The following is a 27,558-nucleotide window of genomic DNA, read 5'->3' as shown; positions in this document are numbered from 1 at the left end:
GTGTGCTGCTGCTGCTGCTGCTGTGTTGCTCATGGGCACTACAGAAGGGAGATGTCGCTAAACACAGTATGATGAGATGCCTTAAGAAAGAGTCTGGAAAAAGACTCAAAGACCCAGCTAAATGTGTCTGTGTGTTAGGAATTTATACTATTCTGTATAAATGTATTTACAATGTATACATATTTAAATGCAGTTTTACCTAACTAAATAAATGTGCTATTCTAGATAGATTTGCCAGATAGATAGAATTGTGTTGGTGAGGCAGATGATTATAGCTGGTGTTGCGCTTTTGTTTTTGTTGGTCAGGGTGTGACAAGCTTTGATGTCACTGCTGTCAACAGAAATGCCCATGCTTGCTGCCCAAGAAGCCAACCACTTGTCGCTCCAGCGGTTCTCCTTAAGACTCGCAAGCATCGACCCCATGCCCGGCGGTAGTACCTTTGAAGGCCACAGTCACCCCGGCGTAGGACTGATGTCTGGTCTTCAGGCCGTTGACGATAAGATCATTAATCTCGATTCTCCAGAATTGTGATCTTTTTTTCCTTTTCGCTGTTTTGTTTCTTAAGTGATTGAACTATATGTTGATGAATATATATGTATATACACACACACACACACACACACACACATATATGCATCAACTTACTTTATGTATTTGTATTAAGTATTATTATATTATGTAGTTCAAACTTGTTTGTTTTTTTAAGTGACAGGTAGAAAAATCAACATCTTGGGCAGACATTAGCTACTTTCTCTAAAAGAGAGTCTTAAATCCTGCAGTCCTCCTGCTGGCTGTGGCTTCGGTTCCACTGTGTTCAGTGAGTGAGAGAGAGCAGCCGACCGCATAGCAGCCTGACTGAAACATTCTCTGACTGCACAGTGCTCACAGCATATGTGAAAGTGGCATGGTGTTCTACTTCTGGTCACTTGGTCGCTGATGGAGCCTGACTTACGATCAGGCTGCATTGTCCATCGCCAGCTAAAATAGGCTTGCCTAGTCCTGTTTTTATCAGGACACTTTTTCTGTCTGAATACTGGAGGCCGATGTATACATCCAGAGAAACACACAGAAGCAAATACGTCCACATTTAATGCATGTCTGCTTTGTGTTTCAACTGCTTGATTGATTAGTTTGGCAATACTTATTAATACTTATTACTACAGTGCAGTCAGAAGGGTTCTGTACTCCTGCACACTGGATTAGAAATGAAATAGTGACTATGAGGTTAAAGCTTTTGGCTTTAATTACAAGGTTGACAGTAAATTTCACATCCTTCAAAGTGAAAGTCAGCACATTAACCTCATAGTGAATCTACTCCCATGTACTGAAGTACAAAGCCAATACTGTATGACTGCACCATACTGCTGCTGTGACTATAATAATATATTCCATTATATCATACTAAAATAATTCTAGCAATGATAATAACAATCATGATCATTTGTATAAAGATGATAAACTAATTCAGTTGAATTTATTTGCTCATTTGTTTCTCTGTACATTATTTAAAAAGGCACATTGTACAAAATTTCTCTCAGCCAAACCTTGGACAGATTTTCACACTTTCTCCTCATACAGCAGTCTATAGCAAACATACACATACACATAGACGTGTGTGCATGGGTGTGTATACTCTACCCATATCTTTTGGCAGCTACGGCTATTAGCATGGCCAACAGTTTGAACCCAAGAAATGAATGTGTGTGTGTGTGTGTGCGAGTGTGCACGTGTGTGTGTGTGTGTGTGTGTGTGTGTGTGTGTGTGTGTGTGTGTGTGTGTGTGTGTGTGTGTGTTTCACTCTCTGTGTATCGGCAGCTTGCCACAATTATCATCACAGTTTCATGGCCAACTGGGTAGACCCTGCAAATGAGCTGACATCAGCAAAGGTTGTGTGTGTATGTGTGTGCGTGTGTGTAGTGAGGAGTTAGTTAGAATTCAACTAACATTCAGAGAGGGTGCAAAGTGTGGAGTCAGTGCGAACGCATATAAAGTGCTAGAAGTGAATCAAATGGATACAACTTCGGGAAAGACGAAAGTCCTGTTCCAGGAAGACGAAATAATAATAATCTTAATATATGTGTACCTTTAAATATATGCAGTCTAATACAACACCATCTGAACAGAGAACTGAGCCAACAGTGTCAACACAAACTGAACATTAGAAGCTTCACACAGACAGGATTTGTTGCTGCTGGGTTGTATTAGATTGCAAAGGTGTATATTAAATTGGTAACTCATGGCCTTTACTGTCCTCTATAGCAGTGGTTCCCAACCTCTCTGGCCTCGTCACATGTTGCATTGTCTACCAGTTAAAGTTACTACAAGGAACTTTTAACTGATTATGAAACAGTCTCATGATGCCTCCGATGCCTCTATATGACCTACATAAGAAAACGAGACCATCAGCAAGAAGATTGGCTATTTCTATATAGTCATTCTAAATGCCTGCAACCGGGTCAGAAAGCAGACGAAATGATTTACGACGTCACTAGTACGTGGGGAGGACTCATCATTTGATTACGTTAAAAGTAAAGTTAGACTTGTTGTTGGCTTCCCAACTCATTTTAAAAAATACATGAGAAAACAAGAAAGAGCACGATGGAGCTGAGAGCATGAGAGAGAGAGAAGGTAGCGGTGGTCGAGTGAGCTAGCGAGTGAATGAAGAGAGAGAGCAGTGGTAAAGCGAGAACAAAGCGGTGAATCTGAGAGAAAAAAACATTTTCTGATTGTTTCACAGCTGTTACGTTCTAAAGCAGAAATAAACACACCCACACCTCCTCACAAACCTGCAGGAAGGTGCCGCATTGCCGGATTTGGTGGTGAATGCAGCCTTACATGTAACCTAGGTGTATGAACGGTAGGTTATCATGTTTGACAGTTTGACAAAGAAAAGCAATAAATCATGACATTTGAGAAGCTGAAACCAGCTAATTTTTCTTCACTTTTTCTTCAAGGGGCCAAATTATGAAAAACTCAACTTTTTCAGTACTTGTGTGTATGTATTTGGGTCTCCACTCAGTCAGTTTGGTGTGGGCTGGCTTGCTCTGCACTCATGTGATTCAACAAACAATTCTGATTTGATGCCCCTTCTTACATCACATGGGGCAAAGCTAGGCTACGCTAAGCTAAGCTAAGGGTGAAAAATTTGCCCATATTGTGGGGCTAGAGTGGGGGACAGAGCTGCTCTCATTTGGAGCAGTTTACTGGCGAGAGGACTTTGTTTTTTAAACTTTTGTGATAAAATGGATTTAATTTTAAAGTTATACCATATGTAGATATCTATGTGTATAAACAATAACGTTGATGCCGTATTTATGCCTTTAGATGACGTTATTTTGAATGTGGACGGAGCAGCTACAATGTTAGCACAGCCCTGATCAATCTGAACTCCATTCAAAAAACAAGCATTTTAACAGTTGTTTGCTTGTTGTCATGCACACAGACCTTACAAAGGATGAATTCAGGCTTTTTACAAATCAACATCACGACGTAGTTATTTCGGCATCCTTTTGATCCGTTTATTGCAATTAAATCACAGCAAGGGTCAATCAAAACAATAACAAAAGACAGAGTTTGATGACTTTGTGAAATAGCGTGGGATCATGGGAGTTATTGTCTTCATTGTTAAATAACCAGCTTCTCCAGGTTAGGATTACTAATTGTGTTCATTGTTCAGGATGTTTTTACTGGGAGCTGAATTATCTGCAGAGGTCTCCTCCTCTCCAGAAGAACCATACACAATGATTAAAACCAGTAAAAACACTGAATAAAGCAGTTTCACATTAAAAATCAGTGTTTCACCAACACTGTTCAGTGGACAGAGGGGCTCTGTGTGAGCCGAGCTGCTGCTAACATTTGTTCAGCTTGTTTCTTTGATAACTTAAGACCCAGACATCCGATGACTAAAATCCTTCATCTGGTTAAAAGATACTTAAAAATGACCAAGATCTAAATAATGTATCATAAAAATGTGGCTTAAAACTGAATAAAAGTCAATTTATGACTAACTCTTTAAGGATGTTTCTAGTGGACAATGACAACACTGACGTATTATCTTGTATGTATATACTCTCCGGTAGACGCCATTATAGCAGACAACCACAATGCCGATGCATGCATCTTGTGTGCGTATACTCTTTGGTAGAGGGGTACGATGCCGTTGACAGGCGACCAAATGAAACGGACCGTTACCTTGATTAAAATCGTGGATATCTCTGGGTTTGAAAATTGTTGGAAACATTTGGGATAATGTAAGAGCACAACTCAACAAAGTTTATAACGTAGTTCTAGTCGTTTTTAGACATTTTAATTCAAGAGATTCAGAATAGTTACACATTATAGCTTTAATCCGGTGACCCCACAGTTGGGAACCACTACTCTATAGCACCAAGCTGTGAGCAGGGGTATTTCCACCAAGACTCACAAGAGAGGATAACCTCACTTTCCAGGCCATATGGCAGAGCCATAATTAGCCCAGTTTGGGACTGTCGCATCCGCTGCGTGGAGGCAGTCCCGGATTGTTCCCATTGAAAAGCTTGGGGAAGCAGCGGTGCATTACTCAACTGGCCACACGAACCAGTTATCTTCATCCTTACAAAGTAACACTGAGCTGAAAAGTAATGTTTTGCTGCCCTCTCTGGTTGAAAATGTTAAACTCGTTTCAGCTCTGACCACACCCAGCATCACTGACGCTGTGATGGTCATATTGTGTCCATCGCTGCTAGCTAACTCTTACAAAAATTATTAGCAACACTAGAAAACAGGCTAACTCTCCTGGCTGATTCATGTAAATGATGTTGTTGAAGTTGTATTGTTGTGTGTGACTGGCTTCATTGCTCACTTCTGATATTCTTTTCCAGACCTGTCCATTCACAGATACTCAAAGATATACAGTAGTACTAGATGACAGTAACCACATCTGACTGTTCGATACTTCAGCTAACTATTTTTTTTTAATATTCATTTAATATTTTTATTTTTTTGAATTCCAGCTTTACCTTTCTTCTCTCTGGTAGACTGCAGTTAGGCTGCAGCACCATGTTTGACCACACACACCAGCTAACATTTACCAGCAGTTACAACCCAGAGTGGTGCTATTTCACTCATTTGAGGAAACAATGAGATAAGTGTGCTATCTGACAAAGAAAATGATGAAATATTTATTAAAATGACAGTGATAATTATAGTTTATATTCAGGGAGTCAGGGTTTGTCTTGTCTTTTAGGGGGGTTACAAAAGGGTTACAAAAGGGTTCAGGCTTGTTGTGGTTGTGATGTCAAAAAATATGACACGACATTTTCTGTTTTTCATAGGATACATAGAGACTAATGTTAATAGTTCTGAGAGTACTTTGAGGTTATCCTTGATAAATATATACAGTTCTCGATGCATTCAGCACTTTGGCCCAGATCAGGATACTGTAAAATACAGCCATGGCCCACCTCTGTGGGCCATGGCAAACAAATTGAGAAGGGTTGGAATGACCTGTACTTCAGTAGCTCACATGATAAATTCAGTATCATGTACATTTCCACAGCACTATCAGCACAGTCATGACATCCTACTACAATTTTCTTTGAATGTGTTTAAATTACTGTAAATGAAACGCTTCCAGTTTCAAATTAAAAGCCTACTTGCAACAGTTAGGATTATTTCCTTTGAGCTGCTGGAATGTGAAACATCTGTTTATGTGAAACATCTGTGCAGGAAGTGTGATGTTTCAATCATGATAGCTTAAAGTCCCCCTCCACTAAGAAATGTGTTTTTCTTCTTGTTCCTACAGTTTGATGTTTGAGCTTCACTGTGCAGAATGATGTATGTGCAGAATTTGTTTTCACATTCATCTGCTCAAGGAGGAAAGTTTCTCTGAGCTCACTGAAAATCCTATTTAAGGGGCGGGCCTGTGAGCAGGATTTGTGACATCAAATCTAGTCTGGAAGCTGATCATGGTCCAGTATGCAACTCACAGTGGTGTGATGTGTAAACTTGAAGCCTGCAGTGCACAAACTCTGACGATTGACTTTTTGTGTTCCCTGTAACTGTGGTAATACCTGTACAGTAGAATTTGTAGAATGAAATCTCCAAAAGTTGCTGAACCAATTGTTAGACACATTACATTTAGAGAAATATGTATTGTAAATTTTTGCTTAGAAAAATAGCCATCAACCAACTATGTACATAGCGCTAAATGTGGTTGTTTAGCCTGCAGCTAGCTAGCTAGCCAGACATCATAGCATCCTACACTGTTTCTATAGGAGTATGTGCTCGTCAAGTTTCATCCCGCAAATCATTTTGTCAAGGTTTTTAGTTTACAAGAGAGTGAATTCCTTTTAATATCCAGGTCACAGAGCGGAAGATCATCTTCAGTCTTGAAATCAACCAACCGAATGCTCCATCAATGTCCTCATGTCAGGAGATCTGCAGTGCAAATGGGACCTTAAGACTTGTGAGAGATTAACAACACAACATTAACATTAAAGGGGAGTCTATGTTTGTGCCCTATTACCTAATTGAGAGAGTTTTTCTTCAGTGTGACCCTTTCAGACTAGCTAGTAAATAATGATGATGTGCAGGCTATTCAATTAGCAATTCTTCATAGATGAATCATTCAAATTTCACTCACAATCTATGCGTAATTATTATCTAATTTATTAAGTTAAAAAATCAGTGAAGAGGTGCAGTTTAGTGGGACTTGTCTGTCATCAGCAGCTTGAAATTATAATGCAGTGATGCTGCATAGAGATACTCATGACTACATTAACAAGACCTGGCTGTATTGGTAATATAAATGAGACCTCTTATTTTGTGAAACTAATGAATTAGATTAAATTTTAAAAATGTTTCTCTTCTCCCATCATAGCCCTGCTTTTTAATGCACCTGCTGCAATTGTACCTCCTCTACACTCAAAACTGACCTTTGCAAAATGGCACAGCGTCAGTAAATCCAGCAGAATGTAATCAACCAGACTGACTTCATCACATCCCTACTGGTAATTGTAAAATCTGACCTTAAATGCAAATGTGTAACGCATGATCACATGACAATTGCACTTCAGTGACACTGTAAAAGTTGGTCCTAGTTATAGCTAAACTATTGGTTGATTGATTAGTCAAACAATTGGCAATTGTTTTAAACTGAATCATTACTGAATGAAGTAATTTTCAGGCATAATTTTCAGCCTGGTTCCAACTTGTCATTTCTCTCATTTAATGTTTTTCTTTGTATTATATTACAGTGAATGAACGACATTTTTGTGTTCATCAGATAAAATACAATCCATTTGATCACATCACCCTCAGCTTTAGAATTTTGAAATTGTTTTTTTTTTTTTTTTTTTTACCATTTTGAAATTTTATCAAATAAATGAGGAATTCATATTAATTGATCATGAAGATAATAGTGAGTTGCAGCACTAATCTTAATAGTGAGAGTTAAGATGTTTTCATAGCATTTCACTTCAATGCAAGTACGTAATGTATGTAATGTTCTCTGCATACTTAACCAAATGTACATATACCGTCTACACTGTACATACAATCTATTCTATAACTCTGCCCACTTCTCCTCTGTATATATGTATTTAAAATATTTACATACATAATATTTGTATATTGTAAATCTCCACTTTCTGTCATTGTACATATTAGAAGACAGAAGATCACTGCTGAAGCACTCATCTGTAAATAATACTGTATTCTTGCACTTCTGGTTGGATGCTAATTGCATTTCATTGGCTTTGTACCTGTTCTCTGCACTATGACAATAAAGATGAATCTAATCTAATCTAAAAACTATTCCAGACACCCATCAATGTATTATGTGAACTGGATAATGGACTTTAATATAATGCTAAGTCTTTTCTTTTCCTGGCTTGCTTCCTTGTTGTGTGGCCCACTGCACATTCATATTAGTGTCTCTCCCTAGTCGTGTCCCATAGACTTTACACTGAAGTGACATCCAGCAAAACAAATGGCTTTTCTAGACTGTTTTACAAATATTACAAATGTTATTAAATCTTCATGGTTTAAAATTTGATTAGCAAAAAGTGAAAAGGAAAAAATAAGAAAATATTACTTTCTTCCTTCCATGAAAGTTATTTGGCAGCCTTTATGAATGTCATCTCCACTGGATATGTGCACCGTGACAGCAGAGAAAACATTAATGACTGTAGTGGACACATGTTTGCATCACTGACAGGCTATTCTTCATCAGCGACTGTGTACAGACCTGTCTTCATCCATATTCATCACCTCTTTATGCCTATTTAATTCAATGTAAGAAATGTATCCTATCTACAAGAATAAACACATCAAGCATCAACTTGTGATCATTGCACAGAGATTAAAAAGATATTACAAAGTTTAAACAAAAAAAAAAATATTAAGAGTTCTTGACCATTCTTCCCTTAGTGTCTCAGGTTATTTTCCATCATGTGTCTGCTGTAGGACTTTTTTCTGAGTTTCATCATATATGGGACACTTCATATGAAGTCAGACTTTATAGAGTTTTCTGGTGTCTTTGAAAGGCCGCAGCCGGCCTCAGGGACCAGAGCAAAATACAGCAGTGCAGCAGCAACTTGCAGTGTGTGTTGCCTCAATGCCACAGGTAGGTCTCCTAGAAATAGGTTGCACATGCAGCCAGCCATCCATCCACACCACACATCAGCCATGATGTATGAGACTCTGCGCAGAACCCATTATTCAAACTCTTTGCATGCTCTACTCTCCCTCTCTGACACACACACACACACACACACACACACACACACACACACACACACACACACACACAATCACATGCTCACCTGCTCACCTGCTCAACTCACAGTATGTAGGTTGCTGCGACAACAGCTTAGGGTCACAGCACAGAAAAAAAAGAGAAAAACTTTATCCTACTTTTCTTTCCCTGTTTTAAGAAGCAGGACAACAAGAAGCGCAGCCAATTTAGAGAGTGAAACACAAAGGCTCCTTTGCAAAGGCTACAGTTTACACTGGCTTAGATTGATCCGTGATCTTTATTCAACTAAAATCAAGCCCCTAGTGATGATGTACACTCACAAAGCACTTTAACACCTGTGCAATCTAATACAATCCAATACAACTCAGCCATAAATACTATTTTATGAAGCTTCTACATTTTCAGTTTTTGATGACATTCTCAGAAAGCTGATAATTCTACTTTATTTATTATTGAGGTCATAGTGGGTGTTGGTGGTGTACTAGAGTGCGTTACATTGAAAAGTGTTCCTAATATTTTGTCTGACCATTAACATACATGAGTGGGTCCAGGTGAGAACATTCTCTGATCTCATTGGTCAGATGTGTCTGGAGGCGGGAGCGAGAATGTAAATGGTCCAATCTGCGTAAATATCAACGAGGAAACATACTTCAAAGCTAGTTTACGTCAGAGCTCCATTGCTAGCTGCTAGCACCTGCTGATTTTGCTCATTCACATCCCAGCATGCATAGCGTACCTGGCTATGGGTGCTGTTTAGCTCAAATTTGCAGCCTTGTAGTCGGGTCAGTCGGTTGAGGTTGGATCACAATGACAAACTAACGTCTCCAGAATTTGTCTATGGTGGGATGGAGACCACCTCCTCTAAGGATCCAGATCTGCTCAAATGAATCATACCAAGGAAGAAAACCAACCAGTCCCTCGGAGATAAGGATGGGAGAGTCACTACAAATACAGAGTGGTTTCTGTTTATGCTTTAGTAACTGCGCTGAGAGAAAAACAGTGTGACTTCACAATTCTAGATGTCATGGTTCCACAGTCACAGAGCCTCCTCTCATCTGCCCTGTGCTTTCATCTCATTTTATTTTCTCTCTGAACTTCTCCTCAGCTCTATTCCTTTCCTCCTCTCGTCTCCTTTTTTTCCAAACACTCCGCACTAGAACATTCCACTATGATCAATCAGATTACATAAGAGCACTGCAGTGAGAAGCAGCGAGGAGGAGAGAGACTACAGAGAAATGAAGGGTGCCATGCCATGTCGCTTTCCCTCTTATACACTACTACCTCTTCCAGTTGAAGAAACCACCTCTGTCTGACCCTCACTGCCGTGTGGACACTTGCAGAGAGAATCAGGTGTATATCTGAGGGAAAGATAAAGAGTGCATTTGGCAGCTTGATAAGAGAGAAAAGCAGATTCATTCTGCTCCAGAGCATGAAACAGCTAAAATATATCTAGAGGGTTGATGGAGCTGTTGCTGAATACCAATTACTCAACAGTTACTTAACCAGGTGCTGAGAAAAACCCTTCTACACACCACAATGTGTGCTAATACAGTGATCATTTTGTATTTTCTCTCTTTTATCTATTTGAAATTTGAAATGTTGCATTTGTAAATGGAATTAAATAAATAAAATGAATGTTAAGGAAATATATAAATTGTCATTGGTAACATTTTAAGCATTTTAACAGAGCTAATGCAGGTTTCTGTTCAGTCACTGAGGCTAATTCATTCCAGGTGTACAGAATCATGACATCAATGTACACAGAGCTTGAAAGCAGCGACACGCAGCAGATCTTAAGAATCAACACGGCAAAGAAAAGAGAGATGTGATCTTTGTGCAGACAGACCACTTATTATTTGAGTCATGAGGAACACAAACAAGAAGGCGATACAAGGGCAGCAGACAGAGGCTGAAAAATTCAGTGTGTACAGACATAAAACTTGCTGGGACACAGTTTTGTTTAAAGCCAAATATTTAGACTTTACACTTGATTAATGATACGACACGGAATTGTATTTTATAATAAGAAAAAATGACTTATGGGAGCCGTCCAAGTAAGACTAAGAGAACATTGCAGCAAGTATTGATGAAGCACACTTGGCTGGAATCACACCTGCCACGTCATGTCGGAACGCTGATTCACAAAAAAAGTTGTCATAAATAACAGCATTCATGTTTTGTCTTGCCATTAATCGAACATAATCACATATATACATAAATAAAATATATTAATAATATAATAGTAGTAACAGAACAGAATGTATCAGAAATGTGTTTCTGCATGTGAAGGATCAAAGTGGAGCTCTAAAGTTCACTTTTAATGCAGCACAATGAGGACATGGTGTTAATACAGGCTGTACGCCTAGACTCCCATTACAGCAAGCACTAGACAAGGATGCACTGTCCCCGATTTTTGTTTATATTGGCTACTGAACCTACAGTTCAAAACAAGCACTGTCATCGCTGTATGCTACAGTGTCTTCTTTAGTACTAGCACTAGAAGCCACCATGTTCAGAAATGTTCTAATCCAACATGTAAAGGTGCTGTGAGTGAATTCAGCCAGTCTGAGGGATAATAAACCTGGATTGTCCAGCTAGACCTGCATTATAAACACCCCCTCCAGATACAGCAGTTGTCTGTGAGTCATATATCTGATTCACCTGCACTTGGCATGAAATGTATTGTGATAAATAGGTACACTGTGCTGTAAATTTAGCTTCTGGCTTGTGGATACCATGTATATATATATATATATATATATATATATATATATATATATATATATATATATTTTTTTTTTTTTTTTTTTTTTTTTAATCTATTTATTTTTCAATTTTTTCCAGTGCATGTGGAAGCACTGGAGTACTGTGGAGTGAGCTCTACACTACACTGTAAGTTTGCAATAGCTGCAAGCTACAGTCTGTCAAATTGTGATAAATTTGATATGTGCTGCGGTTTGACTCGTGTTCACTGTACATCTATACTGAGGGAGGCTGAGGAGGAACTGGCAGATTGTTTGTAACACCTGTTAAGCCTGAGGTGAAACTGAACCTGAAAATGAGCCTGACAGGGACCAGGTTAGTCTAGAGGGATCAGTATCCATGGTAACTTATTTAAACCTCCTTTATGAGACAAAATGTTTGAACAATACACCTGATTCATGGCTGCTGTCTATCATTAGGAGGACGGTGTGATGTTCTAACTATCACATCACAGCTGACAGAAATGGGAAATGTTCATTTTTTGCTGAAATTGTGACTCATACCTCGTCCTCTTTTTCTCTCTGTTCATCCTTTGAACCTGTTAAAGGTCATCTTCAAAGCTTATTTAACTTTTAAAGCACAACACCCCCCCAATCCCAACACACACACACACACACAGTCCTCTCCACTGTTAACCTGGGGTTGCACTGCTGTTTCTCATCTTCTGACCCTTTAATCATCCATCATATCTTCCTGCTTCTCTATCTCTTTTCTTTTCTTTCTTACTGCTTTATCTGCAGGAAGGCTCACAAACAATATTGCCAGAACACCAGAACAAATTAACTTTAATCCACACATATCTGTGTGTGAGTGTGTGTGCGTGTGTGCGCACGCATGTGAGTATCTCTGCAGGATCTCGGTTGTTGTGTATTCAGCTCTTGCACACCAATTCTCCACTACACTGTGCTTCAGTACATTATGTGAAAAAAGTCTGTTTACAAGATAGGGTTTCAATATTATTTACAAATTATATGTTTTTTAAGACAAAATATATGTTAATTTATAAGTCCTGAAACCATTAAATTGCTAGTGAGCAGAAAAGCAGGCCTGATTACAGCCTGCTGTAATATTCTGTGGGCAGCTGGTAAATGTCCAACGATTAGGTGTGATTGATGTGATGTGATGTGGTTGAATCATCAGTACAAACACTAGTGGAAAAACATCAGTACATTAAAACTTAAAGATAAGACTTAATATAAAAACATAACAGATAAAGCTGGTGTTATTCTATATTTTTCTTGCTACCTTTTCTTTCTTTCCTAATTTCCACAAACAGCTGGTCACTATAGTTCTTAAAATATGTTACTCATATAGGAGGAAATAGTACATTTGTTGGGGACTATTTTCAGCGGTGGATGAACCCACATTTGGTGTTCTGGTGAGTATTTCTGGCAGCAGGACGGTGTGTGTGGGATTGAGTCAAATTGAACTACAGTGTGTGTTCATAGTAAAGAAGGAACAAGTTGCCCAGTGCAAGAGTGTGGCTCATTGATGTGTTTTTAATAGTTTTTGAACAACAGTGAAGCTCTACGGCACAGAGGAATAAGATATGCAATTTGTTGGCCAAAAACAAAGAATATTACCGGACAAATCTATTAAAAGGAGGAGGACAACTTAGAGTACCAGAGAGCTTTGAAGTGATAAACATCCAATTAGTGAGCTGAAAATCCTGCTGTCTTGTGTAATGTCTGGCTGATGGCTGAGCTTTACAGACCCTGTTGAAGAAATTCACTAGTTTGAATCAATTCCCTTTTTGTATCAATTCAGCAGCTACAGTGAAGTGTTTAGTTCCTGATTGCAGTGATGACACAATGTTACAACTCTGATTTCGCAGCATGAATTTCAGTCTTCTCCATGGCAACAGCTGATGAGGCTCATGGGAACTGTAGTATTTAGTGCCATTCTTCAAAGAAGACTCAGTGAATTGTCACACTGTTACAATACCACAGTACAAATGAGCCCTAAACTTTTTTTAAAAATTACATAAAGTTCTGCAATGCACAATGTGAGCTCTGCAGTTAAAATGGGCAAATATAATTTAAGCATTTGTTTTCAGTTACTAGAGAGTTTATTATATTGATATTAGTCAATACATTTTGTTTTATGTTCTTACACTTGGATTGTGAAGAATAGGTGACCCCATTTAAACATTACAAAACAAAAGTTCCTCATTTTTGGGATAACACTAAATGCACATTCAATTGTTCACAAGCCAGCAGACACAGCAATAACCGCACACACAGAAGACTGGACTGCTAATCTGGTATACTGGGCATTTTTCCAGTGGGCCGATGCACCTTGGGGCCAATATAATTTTAATTTTTAATATTAAAAAAAATGATTGCTAATGACTGGCCCATAAAGCAGGGAAAGTGGCCCCATTGATTCATTCTCTATAATAAGACTAGGCTGGCCCAATCACATCTCTTACTGAGCCGGCCCCACCCCTCCCACTCTGCCTTCTCTGTTTCTTGTGTCAGATGCTGTGGCTCAGAGCCAAACATCTGTGGATGGAGGAATTGTCAACATGGATAAGCAAAAACTAAAAAAGGGGGGGTGCAGAGAAGTTACGGGCCAAGAAAATGAAGAATCTAGATGCGGATGCTGCCAAATGTGAAAAAATCACAGATATGTTTGCTGCAGGGGCTACAGCAGTAACTTCAACATCTATGGTGACAACAGTACCTGCCATTATACAGCAACAGGTGGAAGGAGGAGGCGGCTGGCCATGGCCGCTGCCAGGCAGAGGAGCAGGCATGTGTCAGGAAAGCAGAGGAACAGAGTGAGCAGGAGGAGAGTGTAGTTGAAGGGAGTAATATGCAGGAAAACAGGGATCCTCAGGTGAGGCGAAGGGAGGTAGTGTGTGTGCCATGCCATGATGACGATGATGAATGATGATTAATTTGATTAAAGGTTCTATTTGTAAGAATCAGAAATTCCTTCTCATTAGTGACACTAGTGGCCGTTAAGTGAACTGCAGTCAACATACTGTCGCTTGCTCACACTTCTCATAATAACATAAAAGATCTCTAACCTTGTGTTTCAGCAAAGCATCTCTCACTCCCAGTCAGTCAGCGGGAGTGGGCGACTTGTCATTGCGGGAATGTTTTGTTGTGAAATGTGTAGTGGTTGAAAGGGGCAGCCTTCCATCTCATTAGCTGGAGAGCTAATGTCTGCAGGATGTTTCTACTTGGATAGCACCGTTTTTGTTGTGTAGTGTTTGTTGTGTCATTATGCTGGTTGTTTGTTGACGTTGAGAGAGGCAAGGCACTCAGGAGCACAGGAAAACATCACTTTTGGATTTTCGCAGAAATAAATATCAGTCCACAGGTTGTTGCAGACAACCGAGAATAGTTAGTTAGTATCCAATGAAATAAGATGGAGCAGCTCCACTATTGGTCATTACCAGTATGGTATTCTTTATATTGTACAGCTTTTTGCACATGTTTGTCAGGGAATTCCAACAATTCTGAATCTGAATTGATAATCATGTTAATAACCCACCCAATTAATTGTAATCATCTCTCCCTCTCTCCTCATGTCATTGTCTAGTCAAGCCAGGTTGTTGGTTGTTGATCACCAAGGAGTCAGTGAAGAGCGAGTGGGTCCATTTGTCCACACTTGTCCACAGCACTTACTGCTCAGCTTTGTAGTGGTTTGAGGGAGGATTACAGCACGCATATTTAAAGAGACCTCAAGGATGGTGTACTGATGTGTGGTGTTTGATCGACTGTGGGGGTCCAGTCTGGGCTGATTTTTTCACAGCAGTGCATTGACCAGTATGCTGTCCAACATTAATTATGAATCTACCAATCAGTCTTACCACTCCTTTCGAATTATTCAACAGTGGCATATGCTGCTTAATTGAGCCTGACCAGACCTGAAGAAGAGCAGTCAACCACCACACTCTGGTGATTGACTGCGTATGTGTGTGTGTGTGTGTGTGTGTTTGAGGGATTAGTGGAGGAGGGTGAAACAAAGAGACACAGCAGGCCTCTGTCAGGCACATACACATCATTATTAGGAATCCATTAAACTGAACTGTTGAGGTGAGACACGGAGGAGAGAGAAACCAGTGTGGTGTGTCTTTATATTTACTTCAGGCATTTAAATGACTAATACATCAGCACAACCAATATTAGTTTATCACAGGTATTGGCATATAATAAAGTCTCAATAGTGGCCTTTATTTACTGCAGAGAGAACCAGACTGTTATTAGGCTTCTATTAGAGACAGGCCTTTTCCTTGCTTTATAAGTATAAATGTATTATATTTTAGTTAGAAGTCTCTCTGTTTTCTGACAATGAAACTCAGCACCGTCTGCAGATGTATCACAATAAAAGCCTTTTAGAAGCTCAAATTGAATAATGTTCCTGATAGGCTTTTAATTTGAAGCATCTGAAGGAAGTGTTGAATTTCACTGATGTAACTTAACAGTGCTCAGAAAAACAGCATTCTGAATGAATTAGTGAATGAAAATTGTTTTGTTAACAGGATAAACTAACAGCAGCAGACTGGTGATGTAATCTGTGCTGTGGAAATGTACATTATCCTGAAGTTTATGAACTATTATAGTTAATGTGATTATGCATTCCTCAAATGTTTTTACCAGGTTTTTATAAGTGAAGGACCTTTGTTTGTGTGTGTCTCTGATAAATAATAAAAACCGCAGTACAGACATGCCAAAGATATGTTTGAGGTCATTTAGAAACTGTGTCTACATTACAAACTATGTGTTGTGTTTATGTTCAAAATGACTGTCATGTCTCAAAATTACAGTTTTGTTAAATCACTCTTAATCACTCCATAAATACCAGTGAAACCAGTAAGGTTGCTCTTCAACATGTTGATCTATGACATCAGAGCAGGATGACATTATCTCATGGGACAGTACCATCTCTTCTATTTTCAATCCGGTTCCCGGTTGCCAAAACATCCAGATTCATTAAGCCCCAACAGCAGTTCACCTATCAAATCTTTTCTCTTTCCTCACTCTTTTTCCATTAGCAAAGCGCAATAGACATCATATTGGTCATATTAATGATATTTTCCAAACGGATAAAATGAAAAGTTAAGTGTTCTCTGGTTAATGTGTCTCTGCAGCACATCACACACATCACTCTGTAAACCACAGTACAACCGCCGGTGGACTGCGTGTTTTTTTGTAGAGGTCCATCCAAATGTGGCTCAAATTTTAACAGAATTTCCAGATAATCAGCAAAAGAATATGTGATTTAATGCATGTTTGCATACACTGCTGTTATGAGAATATCTGGAGTGTGATTGTTGAGATGGTGGCTCTAATTTTCAGAATGCAGAAGAAGAGGCCACAACAAGATGACATGATTAAAAGAGCGCCAAAAATTAGAAAACATGAAGGAAATTTGGAATTTCTGTTTGTTTCATGTATTAATTTTAAGAAGCTTCAATTGACATTTAAGTCACATGCTTCATGTACATCATGATTTATTCGCTGGTCTGTTTCCATCGCACTTTGTCACATTTTACATTATTAAGTCAATCAGAACACACAGCTGATAACCAGTGACAACTCATCATTGTATTGGAGTGTATTCTAAGAGGTACAGCATCTAAACATAAAGGAATTACAGGTAACTCACCATGTTACACATTCATATGTTTTCTCAGATGACAATGGTACAGCCACACAAGTGATTCTGTGATACAGAACATACTGTATTTTAAGACAGTCATCTACACTGCATGAGTTTGTGTTCCTGAAGAGGAAACATGCACCAGAAATAGGAAAAGAGGTTATTTTCTGCTTTTCAAAAAGGCAAAAATCAAACAGAGCCTGTGTTTACTCACTGCTTTATGAAGAGCTTTCAGTTTCACAGAGGTGAACAGACAGCTGACATCAAACAGTGTCTACTAAAATATATAGTCTCAGCTTGTTTAACCATACACACTGCAAAACATGCATTATCATTTAAATGTCAGAAAGCCATAAAATGGCAAAAGGCTGAACTGTGAGAAGGACATTTCAGAACATCTGCTTCAGTAACACCACGTCACCACACTGCTGTCAGTGGATTGTAATTGCAATATTGAAAGCTGTTGTTTGAGGCTTTCACCCTCTGATGGCCAAACTACTGCAACACTAAACCTCCTGGACAACAGTGATTTCACTGATTGATGCCTCCGATTTGATATGATCGACCTTAAAGCCAAAAAGATGCACTGCACCGCCTGTCTCGATCACACACACACACACACACACACACACACACACACACACACACACACACACACACACACACACACACACACCCAGGGCAGAGTGTTTGCTTGATATATAGTTAGGGGATTGTGTGGCTCAGATAGAGGACATGACATTTATGAAACAAGGAGTTCATATTGAGAATAAGGGCTTGTGTGTGTGAGAGTGTGTATGGCGCGCTGACAGCTGATGGAGGACTATAGTATTTTCCACTGCCATTTCTCCTCCTAATGAACCCCACCCTCACCCCTCCCTGCACCACACAGGACGACTTCCACACTAAGAGGGTCAGAGTATATTGTTCTCCTTCCATTTAAAAAGAACATTTCAACACTACTTTGTTCAAAAAGCCTTCAAGTAGCCTTCCAGATTTAGATTTCTGTTGTTTAGTCACAGCAGACAGGGATGCACATCATTTCTAGTGTGTACACAAATCCAAACGACATTAAGCTGCAGTCTATAATATCTGCACATCGATGCATAGCCTCAGGCAAGAAAGGTAGAACACTCAGAGTGGCATTAGTGAAGTAGTTCACCTCATTGTTGTTGACCTGCAAAAGTTTCTTTAGTCCTCTATGACAGTAAAGTGAATATCGTTGGGTTGTGGACTGTGTTCATGTTCTTTTCACTTCATCCCTCTTCATGGAGAAGCATCCTGTCAAAGTCTGTATCCGTAAGAGCACTATAAATACTATAAATCATTGATTAACATTATTATTGATGATGGTTTTCAGGTAAAGTACATGTGATGAATGAATAATATGGGTGCTATAAAAGTCCCAGCCATGGCTCAGTGGTTACAGCTCTGGCTATGAACTGCAGTGTCTCTGGTTCACGTCCAGCCGGGGATGTTTGATACATGAACCTTTCATTCAGGAGTGGTGGAGCACGAAGAAGAAGAAGTATTAATACAGTAGTTATTAAGGTGATGAAGCTTTTCATAGAATATATTTAACCCTGGTGTGCTTTGCAGAAAAAGTTCTCCAATACCTTAAATCTTAATAATAAAACAAGTCTCACAGACGCAGTTTTATCTATTTTGGTCTCGTGACCTTATGTGTTTTATTGTTATGGTCCGTTTCATGTCTCCCCTCTCTTTAAATGTGGAAGGCACAGATGGCTGCCCTTATGCCACTGGAGAAGCTGACCTATGATTTGAATCAAAACTTTTGGGAGGATTTTGTTTTTCCAGACATTTCAGAGAGAACTGAACCTCTTCTCTCCCTCCTCCTTGAATAAATATTTTTATGACTCCATCAACACCTGACCTGGTATCTGCACAGATCCTGACTGCAGTCAATGACTGCTGGCCAGAATATCAGTGATACTTTCCTCCTACTGCTTTAAGCAAACAGTTGCTTTTCATTTACGTATTGAATTGTAAACTGTCAGCTGTGTATGCCAATAAAAACTTGTTTTGCCTCACAGGCCGGTCAGCATGTCCTTACATGGGGAACTGAGCTCCCTTGATGAATTTAGGACAGTGCTGAACTGGCAGAATGGGTACAGTAAGTTTTATACTAACAAAAACAAGCTCCTAAACATAGTCTGAACTCACTGAGCCGTTCCTCACATATCTGCGCCCTGCCTAACGATGTGCTCTGTGCTGCTCTAATAGCAGTAATATCACACTGACTGTGGGTACAGGCGCATCATTTGATTATCTGCTGTTTTCAGCAGTAACCTGATTCCTGAAAATCATGTAAACCAGAAACCTGGCTTACATTTCCGGCTACATTTTGACACTTTTTTGGGACTGTGGATCACACTTAGAATCCATTGATACTCAAAAGAATTGATTTGAGCGTTTGATACTCCAAAGATGCAAATGCAAAGAAGCATTTTGGCTGGAGTATCCCTTTAACTGACCTCTATTGGAATTCTCTGCTCCGTCCATTTCTACAGTCTGCAAACACAGACATTTCTTTGTAACGGAGATTAAATGAACAGAAACACATGGCTGCTGCCATGCTGTTTGCTTTGTGCTGAGACATCAGCAGTCACCAGTAACCATGTATTGATCTGCATTCAAAGTGCACTTAGCAGGGAGTGCTGCAGGATTAGAGGGAGGAGGGAGTGGAGGAAGATGAAAGGTAGAGATGGAGCAGGAGGAAAGGAGAGGAGCGGAGAGGAGAAGAGAGGAGAGGAGAGGAGCGGAGAGGAGAGGAGGAAGAGATACAGAAAAGGGGGATAACAAAGAGCCTTGATGTAAATTTACAACTGCTATTAGAAACTCAGCATTTTTGGACATGAGACTCACAATTCTTTATAAAGGAATTGCTGTTTTTAGTGTCCTGGTCTCATATCTAAGCAGCAAAAAAAACACAGGCAACAGAGCTGAGCACTATCAGCAAACAGAGAGCTGCATTATCCATAAAACAGTAAGAAGGTTGGGCTACCTAAAAATAATGAGCTGCATTGGTTGGTCATGTAAACTACTGATAATCAAGAGCCTTTATCAATGTTTAACATAATATTTATTTAAATCACTAGAGTTCATTTGAATTAGGATCCTCATTATTTACCTGTGTGTACAGCCTAATCTGAATTGAAACACTGGGCCCAATAATATTTGAAATATGTCATGATTAATTGATAATGAAAATAACTTTTATTTGCAGTCCTACATTCCACAACACTAATTCTACCAGTGCAACAACAGAGATGTCATACTCACTCTGATGCTCACACCTTCTCTTTTTAGCACAAATACAGCTTTCATGATTTCCAGTCCCTTCTACTTTTTATTTTTTTACCATCACTGTTAATCTATTCGATGAAAATCAACACTTCCTGTACATACTGTATGTTTCACATTAAAAGCCTTCCCCTAAAGAGAAACAGAGCAGCAGAGTGAGTATAAAACATCTCAGTAGTTCTGATGAAATTAAAGCTGTGGAAATTAGAGCCCGACCGATTCTGGATTTTTGGGGCTGAAATACATCTTTTGCAATGATCCCTCAGATGTTACATTGGTCAGGCTCTAGTGGAACTGTACATTACATCTAATTCCAACACACTTAAATCTTTTTTTTTTTACCCTGCCTTTATTTGTTCATGTTGGCTCTTAGCCTACATCACAACATCAGCTCAAGGGTGCTTAAAATGTGTGCGGAGCAGCTGGCAGAAGTATTCCGTCATCTTTTTGACCTTTCCCTGAGGCTGAAAAAGGTGCCCAAGATCTGGAAAACATCCTGCATAGCCCCCGTGCCCCCATGCTCCTGAGCTGAAGACTTAAGATGCCAGTATACTTCATCCAAACTGCTTGTCTGATGGTAGAACAGCTTCGGAAACTGACAACATCTGTAACTCTCTGAAACTGACAATCTGATATCCACAACCACCTCAAGCAACGACTGGTCAGGTGTGTGGAGGTGAGAAAGTCTTCTATATCAAGCGTTCTCTTTTCATTCTTTAGATAACTATTTTTTTGTCACTTTTTGTGTGTAAATTATGCATGTCTGCGAGGAGAGACTGTCTGAAATGTGCTATTGCATCTCTCCCTTTTCTACAGCAGCAGGCTTTTCACTCCACTTTCAAGTGTGGTCTCATGTGGTTGGACCACATGTTGTAGGAACTGGGTCTTTTTTGAGCATACCACAAGCTTGAATGTGTAAATCTCTCGGTGATTTGATCATTTGAATACATCTTGTACGAAAATGTGAAAAAAAATCTGTTGCGGTGACACCAGAAACTGGGATCACCAGAAAAAGATTCAGCGTCTGGGAACCATGAATATCCAAACCACACCACCTATCTCTAGACTGAAGTGCTGGACAACAGGGATTCCTGTAGGGCTTGGATGTTAGTGAAGACCACCTTCACTAACATCCAAAAAATTAAAACACTGATGGAATTAAACGTTAATCTTCAGGGATGAGCTGAAGCATTATTCCATGTGAAACCTTCAGAGTTTGTTTTGACTGGAAGCAAACAGCTCAATCAGTGATAATTACCAGCTCTTACACTTCTGACAGTACAGAACAATTTGGGGATATTTAATGAAGGATTTCTGATAATGCATACATATGTGAGATTAGATAACCTATTAGTCAGTTTTCTATGCCACTGCCATTTGACTGTAATGAAGAGTTCTTTTCTGTGTTTCTGTGAACAGGATCATCTTCACTGCAGTTTTTTCTGTCTGTGCTGCGATACTGTATTGTCTTGTCTTCTTGAATGAGTGTTGCTGTGATACTGGCTCTTACTCTTGTCTCTGCCAATACCATTTGACTCTGATGAAGATGCAGTGCACATCCAAATGTTAGTCACTTGCACCTAATGAAGTATTAAATGAGGCAGAGTGCTCTGGTGCCTTCCTTGGGTTCAGTGCCTGTGAGGTGGCCCTCACATCCTCACTGTCCTCTGAGCACTGCTCCACTGCAGCGTTAAGATGTTCTGAGGCCCACACATCCATCATTTTACCTGAATTATTATCAGTGTCACTGATACAAAACACACTGCGCTGACAACTCTAACAGTGCTGTAGCACATTACTGTACTGACAGGACATGATGTATTAACAACACACACTTATCCTGAGGAAACTATGCATGAGGAATACTGCAACAGCTCTACAGCAACCACAATCAGACTCAAGGTGCATTGGGATGCATTATAATCTCACCTGATCTGGACAAACAAGGTAACAAGACATTGATGATGTGGCAGTACTATGGCTACCTAAAGCCCTGTGTAGAAATAAAGTGGATGAGACAGCCCCAAATAGGGCTAGGCTAGGTCCAACACAACACAGATTAACTCTGCTGAAAACCTGGAAACACCACAAACTCAGTTTATCACCTGAAGCATCCATCCATCCATCCATCCATCCATCCATCCAATAAAGCACACAAAGTGCAAGCACGCAGTCTCAAACTCCAGCAATTAGACCCATCCGCCGGAACAAGCAGTAAGGCATTCAGAGAGACACTCCACAAAAATCTGAAAACATTATGTTTTTTTTTTAGCATTATAGACACATCAGACATTCTGTCACTTTTTAATGATTCAAGACATGAGTCAGGTTTCACAGAAATAAACTTTGACTATGTCTTAGATCTACTAATAGTCTGACTTCAAATAGATGTCTAAATTCACTAATTGCACAAAGCTGTCTAGTTATTGACTACCTTAAGTAAAACTAATTTGCCATGAATTGTGTGTAAATTAAGACTTTTTTCTAACTAAAAAACATGGCTGACTGAGGAAACACATTGAAACCGCTCAGCTCCTGCCTTCTGGAAGAATTCAACAGATACATTTTACTGGGAATATTCAGTACGGAGTGTAACGACACAAAAAACTGCCAGTAGCATAAAACCTAAAGGCAGTGCAGACCTGTATGTAGCCAAGCTGAGCTGCTGTGGCTTCTTAATGTGGCAGAGCTCAGTGCTTGTGGTAACTCGTCAGTAAGGACCAGGATAGTTTCCTGATGATGTCCTCCCTGTTGTATATTTCCAACAGGTTACTGCAGTCTCTTAAAATTCTTTCCCCTCTCTTTATGTGCTCCACAACAATGTCATTTGGAGCCGCTGATCAGCAGGTGTCGCTGATCAGGGAAACCAGCTCTTACTTCTGTCTAACATGCATCAGAGTAATCTAAGTGCAGAATAAAGACATGCAGAACCACAGATCAGTCGAAAATGGTCTATAGTGTTGATATGCACAGACGACAAGGTGGGATTTTAACTTTTTAACTTTTTACTGACCTGAAATATGAGCTCATAGGTGGGAAAACTACAGGATTAACACTGACAAGATTAAAGATTTTTTGGGGGGCATCCTTTTTGTAAAACAACAGTCCACGACCCAAAGATATTCAAAGATTTAAAGCAGCTAATCCTCATATTAGAGAAGCTAGTACAAAAGAATCTGTTGCGCTGAGCAAAACTGGGGAGACTCAGCAGTACAAATTTTCCTGTTCTCTATTTCTCTGTTTAGCATCGTCAGGTTAGGCTAACCCATTACTGCTAACCCCCTTCAATTGTCCAGCAGTTTGGGAAACAACAAATGAGATTTTTCTTTGTGTTGAGAAGCTGCAGCATTTATGAACTGACACACTGTAGTCTGTACATTTACTGCCAGATAGACAACTTACTGCTCCGCTAACATTCACCATCACTTTACTGCCGCTTGCTCTCTCCACTCGCTCAATCTCACACTTGCTCCACACACACATTACGCACTGCCCTATTCCTTAACGGAGCTATACTACCAAGAGTTTCCCAGGCAACGACACAGAGGTTGAGTCGTGTTTCGGAACACAGAGGCTCACAAACACTATTGATTTCCAACTGAATGGATATCTGGCATTATTTTTGGCATTAAAAATATTTTTTTGGCCTGGCAGGCTGCCAGGACAATGAGAACCCCCCAAACTGTTACAGAGGAAACACTGCAATAAATGTTTCATGCTATTGCATGCTGATCATAATAACCAGAACCATCCTCAGGCACATCAACTCATATGATAGGTAGGCCTATCTTATGAGAAGCACAACATTTACGCTGCCTTTTTTGTCATAATACTACAAATTGAAATTTTTATCAAATATGAAAGCTGCAAAAACCAAGACACCATGTCTACCATTCATCAAATAAAAAAAATGAACTGTTTCCGCAAATTTAACTAAGGTGTTTGGATTTTGGGTTAACATGTCCATATATAGGACATGCTGATACATTTGGATGATATTGTCCTCATATTAACAGCTACTGCTTACTGGGGTATACATATCTGCAGCAGTAGAAGTTGCAGTCTATAGTGTGTGCAGGAATTAGATTTGATGACAGGGTTTGCCAACAGAGCAGCACATCACACTGCAAGCCATGGCTCAGAGGCGACCACATGCTGAGATGTTACTGATACTGGCAGCCTGTTGGGAGCCAGTCTGTGTGCAAGGAAGCAGGAATCTCCACTGCAGCAGCTCTGTCCTCACCTCAAAGTCATAAATCAAGGTATCAATTTAAAGAATGTGTTTTTGGAAAAAAAAAAAAAGGTTTTTAAATATCCATGATCCATTATCTGCTGTTTATCTGGGTCTCGGTTCTGAATGCAGCAAACTAAACAGAAAAGCCCAGACGTCCTTTTTCCACAATCTCGTCCACCAGCTCCTGCTGGGGGAATACTAACCGGTACAAAACCAGGCTAGATATTATTTAAACCCTCCAGGATGTTCTGGGTGTGCCTCTCCCAGTCGAGCATACCCAGAGAGAGGCGTCTGAGAAACATCCTGATGAGACTCAAATACATCAGTGAATGTGAAAAAGCAAGAGTTCTACGTCGGGCCCCTTTGAGTGTCTGAGTCTAGAAACATTGTGAGGGAAACTCATTTTAGCTTCATGTAACAGAGATCTCTTTTTTTCTGTCACTCTGCAGAGCTCATGAGCACAGGTGAGGACAGTGCATAAACTGAGAGACTTGGCTCTAGCCTCAGCGGTTCTTCACCATAAAATCTGAATACCAGCTATTATATATTCAAACATGAAACTTACCACTTCTATTGAGAAGATGGTGGTTTGACCATTTGGTTTGGAATTTTCGCCAATTGAACACATTCCAATCAAGCCTACAAAGGTAACTTTATGTTACACGGATCTGGTAAGAAATTCATATACGGTTGTACCAAAACCAGATGTCATGTTTTTTGTTCTGTGAGTAGAAAAAGCTGCAGACCATGTGGACCCAACAAGCAAAACCAAGGCAAAAAACCTTAGCCAAACAATTTAACCGTGCTTTTAAGCTGCATTCTTTTTTACCACTTGGGGGCTGCGGTTGATTCGAGCGCAGAGATGAGCGCTGAACTAATACAGTGAAGTTATAGGGCTGTAAACCAAAACAATGAGCTGAATAATACTAAAACAGATTAGAGCTGCAGGGAACTGCAGTCAGGTGATAACTATCTGTGGGTTTGTCACTAAGTGCCACTCCTGTCACATTACACACATTTGATCCACTCTTAAAGGTGCTATTTGTAAGAATCAGACATTCCTTCTCATTAGTGACACCGGTGGCCGGTAAGTGAGTCAACATCCTGTTGCTCGCACTCGTGTATGCGTGCTCAGCGGTGCAAGACTATCGCGGGTGATGTCTTTTCCTCGCTTACACCTCTCATAATAACATAAAAGATCTCTAATGTTGTGTTTCGCATTGTGTTTCTGCAAAGTATCTCTCACTCTCAGTCACTCAGCTACTACTGTTTTTGTTGTGTTTGTTATGCCGGTTTTTGTTGATGTTAGCGGGAGAGAGGCGAAGCACTCAGGATGGCACACAAACGTCACATCCTTTGAATTTTCTTGGAAAAACCTGCCCAGGTCCTTCACATAAAAATCAGTCCACAGGCTGTTACAGACAACCAAGAAAGTCGAGGAAGGTCTAATTTTTTAAGTTAAGTTACAACCTGTTCACTCATTGGCTTCAGAATTCTACATATAGAACCTTTAAAAATAAAAATATTGATTGGTGCAGCTTTAGATGTAGTCTACCTGAATTTGTTACAGCACCCACAGCGCCCTCAAATTCCATTCCAGTTGAATCATTTCATCTAGTTCCAAGGACTCTCTAGAATCAAGTCATGGCATCTTAGTACCATTGCAGCAATCTTTCTTCTGCTGTCAAAGATACTGACAATTTCAGAAACAAGAGAAACTGCACTGCAACAACGTAATCTAATCAGCTCTGACAGATTTTTATCGTTGGGAATACATATAAAATATGAGGCTTTCAGCTTAAATTACATTATAACTTACATATATATTAAAACATATATAAAGAGATGTTTAGTGTAGACGTATGCACCCGCCCCCCTCCCCATAAAAACAAAAACAAAAAGCTCAGGTGCAGTGCATTCACGTGTGACTATTCACGTGTGACTTTTTGTACAGCAACAGCTCCTCTCATATCCAATACTGATTAGACTTCATTATGTGTCAAACAAAATGAGAAAACACACACACACACACACGCACAGAGCGACATGAAGTGGCGTTGGATGAGTGTGGAGGCTAACTGAAGTGAAGTGAAGCAGATGCAGCAGGCTTCATACTGCCAGTCTGCACCGCACTGCGCCCCGCATCCGCCCAACACACACCACCAGCGACTCCACACAGCCCGCATGCTGCTCAACTCCTCTTTCTGAGACAATGACAGCAACACCGGCTCCAACAAACACCTTCCTTCCATCTCTCCTCATGTCTTTCTTTCTTTTCTGTGTGTCAGTATGTTTTCACAGCTCTTCCATCCTTCCAGTCCTCTGTCAGCATGATGCAGACTCGCTGACCAATGACTAGTATCTAGAGGAGCTGTCATCCTTAATGCGGTAAACTCCCTGCCCACACACACACACAGCAGAGCAGAAAGCCGCAGTAACACCCAGCACCTCGCCGATATTCAGCTCAAAGGAACAGAAACATGACTTACAGTCCGCAGGAACTGGATTTCATCCTCGCCTTCTCCTCCTTCAGCCATGGTTAGCTTTCACACGGAGATGCTCGAACTGTATCTGCGTGTGGAGTACAGGCTGATTGTGCGTGTGTGTGTATGTGTGTGTATGTGTGTGTATGTGTATGTGTGTGTGTGTTGGTGTGTGTGTGTGTGTGTGAGTATCAGGCAGCCAAAGCCAACGCAACTCGTCTCTCATTGGCGCGCGCTCACAGAGGGAGGAGCTGCACAGGTGTAAGCGAGAGTGTGTGCGCGCGAGCAGTTAGTTGGGCGGGTTGCCCCCTCTCTCGGCCGGTTCGGTATGGAAGCTCATTGCCGCCAATACACTTTCTAGCTCATGACTGTAACGAACCAGTGTCAAATAAATAATGTA

At 40.0% G+C, this 27,558-nt stretch overlaps 1 protein-coding gene across 1 annotated transcript in view; it reads right to left on the bottom strand.

Annotated features, from left to right (window-relative positions):
• ryr2a (ryanodine receptor 2a (cardiac)) overlaps positions 1 to 27,324 on the bottom strand; it is a 187,702-nt gene extending 160,378 nt beyond the window's left edge. The window contains exon 1 of the mRNA XM_044338318.1: positions 27,165 to 27,324. Coding sequence (XP_044194253.1) covers positions 27,165 to 27,212 — 48 coding nt within the window. The 5' untranslated portion in view covers positions 27,213 to 27,324. The remainder of the gene's footprint in view (positions 1 to 27,164) is intronic.
• Positions 27,325 to 27,558: the final 234 nt, after the last annotated feature.

The sequence above is a fragment of the Thunnus albacares genome, chromosome 20, assembly GCF_914725855.1.
Source record: "Thunnus albacares chromosome 20, fThuAlb1.1, whole genome shotgun sequence".
Lineage (NCBI taxonomy): Eukaryota > Metazoa > Chordata > Actinopteri > Scombriformes > Scombridae > Thunnus > Thunnus albacares.
This window is presented reverse-complemented; position numbering and strand designations above follow the sequence as displayed.